At 33.9% G+C, this 7,397-nt stretch overlaps 1 protein-coding gene across 1 annotated transcript; it reads left to right on the top strand.

Annotated features, from left to right (window-relative positions):
• The first annotated feature begins 2,583 nt into the window (after nucleotides 1-2,583).
• LOC122139584 (dedicator of cytokinesis protein 2-like) lies at nucleotides 2,584-5,554 on the top strand. Its single transcript, XM_042737869.1, has 6 exons — nucleotides 2,584-2,601; nucleotides 2,684-2,804; nucleotides 3,884-3,981; nucleotides 4,088-4,185; nucleotides 4,789-4,885; nucleotides 5,106-5,554. The coding sequence occupies exons 2-6, from the start codon at nucleotides 2,725-2,727 to the stop codon at nucleotides 5,315-5,317; spliced, it is 585 nt and encodes a 194-aa protein (XP_042593803.1). The 5' UTR covers nucleotides 2,584-2,601; nucleotides 2,684-2,724; the 3' UTR covers nucleotides 5,318-5,554.
• The last annotated feature ends 1,843 nt before the right edge of the window (nucleotides 5,555-7,397 follow it).

Raw genomic sequence — 7,397 nt, forward strand, 5'->3', positions numbered from 1 at the left:
GGTGTTATTTTTAGTATTATATGTAGATATAATATTCATATTTTCATTTATCTTTTGTTTTTTATATTTCCGATTTTTCTGGTTGATTTGTAGTTTTTAGTATTTTACATGGGCTTGTCTTTTTCTATTTATTAGCTTATCATTTATTATTTTAGTTTTAAATTTTATTTGATTATAGTACTATTCAGCTTCAACTTTATTTCAATAGTGTTTTATAAAAAACAATAAACATAAAACAGTGTTAAGGTTGTATTGTTATTGCTTTTTTAAGTTTCAGCTTTAATAGTATTTAGATTATCATTTTTTAGTTTTAAGGTTTCTGTGCATATTCTGATTTCCATTATTTTCTGAATTATTCCACAAATAATTTTCCATCTAAAATGTATATTTTATTTCTGCTTTATTTAATGAACGAAATGTATTTGTTAAATTGTTGAAGGTATAAACAAGCTCTGAATCTACATGGGAACACCCACATCTGGGTGGAAGAAAAACAGTTGATCATCATTTCTGCATCATTGTGGTTGTTGAAGGAGCGCAGTAAAAGCACCAAAAAGGCGACTAGGATGAAGAAATAATAAGACATTATGTAGTGTGGCGTGTGAACAGCAGGTGGAGATATTTCAGCCATTTCTGTAGTGATCAGTCACACTTTACATGGTAGGGGCAAGCCACCAGAAAGTGCACAAAATACTGTATGTGTTGTACTGTACTCTAAAAAAATAAACCCCAAAAACAACTAACACCTACCCAAAGTCACTACAAAAAACACTGAGCTCAAATCTCTAACTAGAAATGAATTTGTCTGGTGGTCGGGGTGCAAGAGTTTTTGTGCCATTACAAAATACACCACACACACACGACACACAGCACACACCCACACACACACACACACACACACACCACACACACACACACCACACACCACACACACACACACAGAGGGACTCGGTTACTGTCAGGAGTTGGGACTGTCTTCTCACTCTTTTCTCTGTCTTCAGTCCATGTGGGATCGATAGGGCGACCCACATTTCATAACTGCTTTAAAAAATACCAGGAATCCTGCGCTGGTTTGAGGCCACAAGCATGACCCACGTTGTGGGTCTCTGTTGCCTGTCAATCAACACTGAAATCTTCAGAACACTAGTGTACTGCGCGTCTGTGCAGTGGATACTGGCATAGGGCCTTTTTTATCAGTATGTAGTATACACACAAACAGTAAAACATAAAACAGTAGGATGTGTTCATTGTCACATGACCTCATGTATGTTGTATACAATTATGGTAATGCATCGGTATTCAGTTTTATGTCAGAAATAAATTAATATTTTGCATTTTTAATGTATTTTGAGATGTATTAACCTTTCTCTGTGGCCAAATTCAGAAAAACATACAGTGATCATACCTGCATTTTATACAATTTTTATAGAAATATAATATATATATTGTATAGTTTTATTTTTGGTATATGTATTTTCATAATTATATTTTAATGGTTTTATTCGTCTTATTGTTATTAATAAGTGGTTTATTTCCTTTCAGTGTGAGCAGGTCATGTGACAGTGATGATTATTTCTGTAATTCTGTAATTTCAGTTTATGTGTTAATATGGGTACTGTGCAGTCTGAGCACTTTATATATATATATATATAAAATGGCACATTTTTAAATTTGCTGGAAAAAGTAACTATATTATATTTAACGATATTCTTTATATATACTATATAATATATATATTATATATATATAGGTATATATATATGATATATAAGATATTATAAAGAATATTCGTTTTAATATAATATAGTTACTTTTTTTCAGGACAATTTAAAAATGTGCCGTAAGCCAGTTCAAACATGCCTAAAGATTACCTCTACTTATAATATCAAAAAAGTGGAGATGCACTGTTATTCTGTGGACATGTATATTAATATTGTTTGATGACTGATCAGACGTGTTTATGATGTGATTATCTGTGAAGATTTTCTCTGTCAGACCGAACGACGACGGTGAGGTCCGCTGGAGAACGCCATCGAGACGATGGGACAAACCAATGAGAAAATCCTCACCATGATCAACCAGTACCAGTGTGACGACGCTTTACCCATAAACCCTCTCTCCATGCTGCTCAATGGGCATCGTGGACCCAGCCGTCATGGGCGGCTTCGCCAATACGAGAAGGTCAAGAGAGACACAGTGAGAAAACGGAGAGAAAACGCTGAGAATGGAGGCTGATGTGTGTGTGTGTGTGTGTGTCTTCTCCAGGCGTTCTTCACGGGAAGAATACATGCACGAACATCATGAGGACAGAGACAAACTCATGAGGACTCAAAGACCTCATCGCATGGCAGGTCCGAAACATCACAGCATTAGTTTTGTGGCTTTGATACTAGAAAACCCTCGAGTGGTAAGGACAGATGATTAACCTTGTGTTAAACCAACCGCTGGACTCGTTTAGATCCCGTTGTTGGGCAGAGGAATCAGTCTGCATGGAAAAAGAGTGACGGATGACCTTCGACCTTTCCACGAGCGCATGGAGGAGTGCTTCAAACAACTGAAGAAGAAGGTGTGAGAAACGGGGAGTACGGAGTGAGAGAGCTGGTAAGCATGAAAAGCAGGACAGCAGAATAGAGGGAAAGGGAATCAGCAGCGAAGTGTGTCCTGATTTCTTCCTCTTGTGTAGCCTGATACTGATGAAGAGAACGATCCACCCGGCCGCGCTCTATGCTGCGCTCGGTCCGACAGTCCATCTGCTCATTGGCTGGATCTGAATGTGGAACGCCCACTAAGACACACCCAGAGAGGTGACCACGCCCACACACATGTGCCTCTGTTCAAAATAGCATGCTGTGATTATTCCTGCAGTTTATAAGATGATGCATAATATAGCATGCTGTGATTATTCAATCATGTCACAATATTTGTTATTAATATATAGTTTTAATACTTATATTTTAATAGTTTAATTAATATTTAGTACTATATTGATTTGTTTTTAATACTTGTTTTAATATTTATATTTAGTAATTTTGTTATTTGTTAATAATGTTTGATTTTTTTATTAATATTTGCTTTAATGTTTATATTTTATAATTTATTAATATTTATAAATACACCGTTTGTTTTAAGACATTTTGGTTTTGTATTTCCTATTTAAATAATTTTATTTCTTAGTAATTAATATATTGTTATATTATTTAATATTTTATAGAAATGTTTTATATTTGTTTTATTTATTTATTTTAATACATGTTTTAAATAATTTTATTTCTTTGTATTAATGTACCAAATATATATATATATATTATACTATAATTATATTATATTATATATATATAGATATATCTATATAGAATAGATATATAATGTAATAATATACAGTTTGATTTGTTATTTGTTTATTAATATTGCTTTGTTAATATTTTTATATCAGAATTTTAATTTTATTATTTGTTATTAGTATATTGGTTAGTTTTTTATTATTAGTAGTACATTGTTTTAGTTGTTTTTATTCATATTTGTTATGATATTTATATTTCAATCATTTTATTCATATTTGTTTTATTTCTGAGATGATGATGAAATTAAATATTCAATGTGGCAAGGTGTCTGTGAGGTCAAATGTAGCATGATACTGTTGCTTTATCACTACATAATGTGTTTCTGTTTCACATAATATATATATATATATATATATATATATATATATTATATATATATAATATATATAATATAGATAGATAGATAGATAGATAGATATAGATAAGATATATATAATATATATATTTTTTTTTTATATATATAGTAGGCAGTATAAAGTGTTTATTCAATTCCTCTCTCTCTCTCTCTGTCTCTCTCTCTCTCTCTCTCTCTCTGCCTGTAGCTCATCTCTGGACAGTGGCATTCCTCCCTCTCCGTCCGTCATGCCTCGTTCCAGTGGAAGCGTCAGTGTGATGGATGAGAGTGGTGTTGAAGTGGAGGTGAGGATGATGAAGACATTGATGTGACGTTTCAAAAACAGACCAGTGATTGCAGCTCTCCGTGATGACATCATCACGCTCAGGTGACTCTTTCTGTTCTTCCAGGTTGAAACTGAGGAGATCCAAGAAGAAGAAGAAATCCGGTCGTGGCAGCATGATCTTCATCAGCGAGGAGAAAGAGCGGTGCAACACCCTCGACAAACGGGTGAGACAGAGGAGATGCAGGATATACATTTACAAATAAATCAGTATAAGTTCAGTATGTTCAGAAGTAAATACATCTAAGAATAAATTGAGAAGTAAATATAAGAATAAATAATAAAGTATTGTGAAAGTGAACAGTTGAGACAAAATACTTGACATGCCCTGGCTGTGGTGTGATAAAATACAGAATTTAAAATGGTTTTTTAAATAGCATAAGAGTTTATTATTTATTGTTAATTTAGATTTTATGTTTTTATTTTAATTGTTACATTTATTGGAATATTTGTACTTTTAATTTTGATGTTTCATGGAATATTTGTACTTTAAAAGTTAAAAATATTTTTTTACATGCATAAAATATACAGATTCATATCAATTTTAACCAAATATCTTAATGTTGTAATATTTAATTTATTTATTTCTTTTATTGTATTTAATAAAAATTATTAAGACACACTGAAACACCTTTACCCAATAAGTTAATTCATTTATTGAGTATTTTTGCAAGTTTTGACCTTCATTAACCTGTTTTTGTTTTTATTTCATAGTGATTGTGATGATATTGTTATGGTTACTGTAAGTTTAACTATCTGTCGCTCTCTAGCTTTCCAAGAAGCAGGAGTTTCGCAGTGACACGAATCTGTCAGAGCCGAGTGAGAGCAGCGGCCTCGTCAACTCCAGATCTCTGCCCACTATTACAGGTACAACATTCATATCACAGTGATTCCTCTCATTCGCTTTTGTTGTTCTTCATTTTAGCTAATGAAATTCATGTAAATGTTTAGCAACCCTAAACTTTTGTGGGAAATAAATGTGTTGCATCTTTATGAAGCTGTCTACTTCCTGTTGTGTAGATACCAAAATAATCAACAACAATACAGGAAGAAGTCCTATTAACAGACATTTACATGCTGTCCTCAGGTCTGGCTCTGTCAGTAGCCAATGGGAGTGAGGAGGTGGAGTCAGCACGGTCCAAGCGTGACAGTAAAAGCGTTTCTGTGTGTCTGCCATCGGACCGCACCGGAGACCGTCGCTCCAAAGGAGTCATAAACCTGCTCTTTAAAACCAAGGTCTCCAAACCTGATGAAGCAAAAACCTCTTCTGAACCGTCTGAACCATCCACTCGTTTTTAATTCTGTCTCTTTAGTTTTTTTTAAATAGCATTTTGGCTGTTCATTTTTCTAGCACTCTTAACTTGAATCTGTTGCAAACGTAAGTGATAAAGCTCTTAAAGCCTGATAGTAACAGAGCTGCAGAAGCAAAAAGAGCCTTGATTTCATTGAACATGTTTGAAAACAAACTCTGATGATATGAAGTCAGTGTTTTAAACATTGTATCGTCTGTACCAGCAATAAACTCTTTTAAAATTATGATATTTTATCTTTATTATAAATATATACACATAGACTATAGATTTTTTTTTTCAATGTTATATAATTCAATTTTTTTTCAATTTCATGTTAAATTCATTTACATTTTAAAAAGTGAAACTTTCATATATATTTTCGTATATTTCCCCCTTCCTCAAATCTTGCCCAGGAGGTCCAATGCGCTGCAGAGTTTAGCTCCAACCCTGATCAAAGTCACCTGCCTGTGATTTTCTAATGATCCCCAAGGACATTGATTGGTATTGATTGCATGCTCAGGTGTGTTTGATTAGGGTTAGAGCTAAACTCTGCAGGAAAGTGGATCTCGAGGTCCAGATTTGAGGATCCCTGGTATATTTCATATATAGCCCTTTTCCTGAAGACGTCTGAGTGTGGTGACTCTTGATGCACTGACTCCAGTTTCAGTCCACTCCTTCTGAAGCTCTCCCAAGCCTTTGAATCGGCTTTGCTTGACAGTATTCTCAAGCTTTAGGTCCTCCCTGTTGCTTGTGTAACTTTTCCTACCCATTTTCTTCCTTTCAGTCAACTTTGCATTTAATATGCTTTGATACAGCACTCTGTGAACAGCAAGCCCTTTCAGTAATGACCTTCTGTGACTTACCCTCTTTGTGGAGGGTGTCAGTGATTGTCTTCTGGACCATTACCAAGTCAGCAGTCTTCCTCATAATTGTGGTTTCAAAGAACGAAATACCCAGAATTTATACTGTAGAGATTGTCATTTAAATCAGAAATGACTAAAATACCTCAATGACTGGGTTTGGAAAATCCTTACTTTTTAGGCAAAACTATGAATGATTGATTCTGTATGTGGTTTTGTATTGATTTGTTTTGTATGTTGCTTTGATTATTCTGGTGGAATTGTCCTATATCAGCTCTAGACGTCATAACTATGTTCATTGTCTCTTCTTATTGTCAGTGTGCGATTTTGCAAGTTTCTATTGCATTTCTGTTTAGTCAAAGTGAGCAGAGAGAGATACTTCTGGGCTTGTGTTTGTGGTTAAGTGACCTTTGCATCACAAAATGCAGTTTAACCACTATGGATAAAAAAAGACCTAAGGCCTGTTTATTTTTTCTGCGCCCTGTAATGGAATATTTTATTTTGGGATGAGAGATTGTGGATCAGGAATATGGTTGAGCCACTGGTGTATGATGTATTCATTGTTGAATGAAGCACCTTAGCATCTGTCACACTGACTTGTAAAAAATAGATCACATTTTACTGACGAACCAAGCAATGTTTGTGAGCGCAATGTTGTGAGCAGGATCTAACACCAAAGTATCATACAGAAACTTATATAGTCTTATATAGTTTGTCTTTATCAGCCAGGTGATCCGACTTGATGTGAGTTCTCAAAGATCTGCATGTCTGCTTTTATGTCTGGTATCTCAGTAAAATAGAGGATTATGAATAAACCCTAGTGTGTTTGATATGTTGTCATTTAGTAACATAACACCAATGTCCAACAGAGGGCAGTGTTGATCATTAAAGAACAAAAACAGATTTACAAAACTCTTATAATCCTCACAGTTAAAACTGTGTACATTAGATTATATTATGCAAGATAAATCTGTTGACGCAATAACAAATTTAAAGAAGTGACTGAAAACACTACACATCCAAAAAATAAAAATAAAAAATCTTGATAGCATAATATGGTCTGTTGATTAATCTTCAGTATTACCTTATTACATAAGATACATAAAACTGTGTGTGTATGAGAGGGAGTAATGATGTGAGGCTCTGATATCCTGTCAGCATCACATACACACCACATCACACACACTGGTAATTTTATTCATTTTTGTTTCCTGATTTTTTGATGAT

Source organism: Cyprinus carpio, chromosome B14, assembly GCF_018340385.1.
Source record: "Cyprinus carpio isolate SPL01 chromosome B14, ASM1834038v1, whole genome shotgun sequence".
NCBI lineage: Eukaryota > Metazoa > Chordata > Actinopteri > Cypriniformes > Cyprinidae > Cyprinus > Cyprinus carpio.

What these genes read in the sequence shown, in the direction of transcription:
- LOC122139584 (XM_042737869.1), top strand. Translation starts at nt 2,725, where the DNA reads ATGCTGCGCTCGGTCCGACAGTCCATCTGCTCATTGGCTGGATCTGAA. An exon ending in ACTAAGACACACCCAGAGAG is followed by an intron (nt 2,805 to 3,883) that starts GTGACCACGCCC and finishes CTCTGCCTGTAG; the next exon opens with CTCATCTCTGGACAGTGGCA. An exon ending in GAGTGGTGTTGAAGTGGAGG is followed by an intron (nt 3,982 to 4,087) that starts TGAGGATGATGA and finishes GTTCTTCCAGGT; the next exon opens with TGAAACTGAGGAGATCCAAG.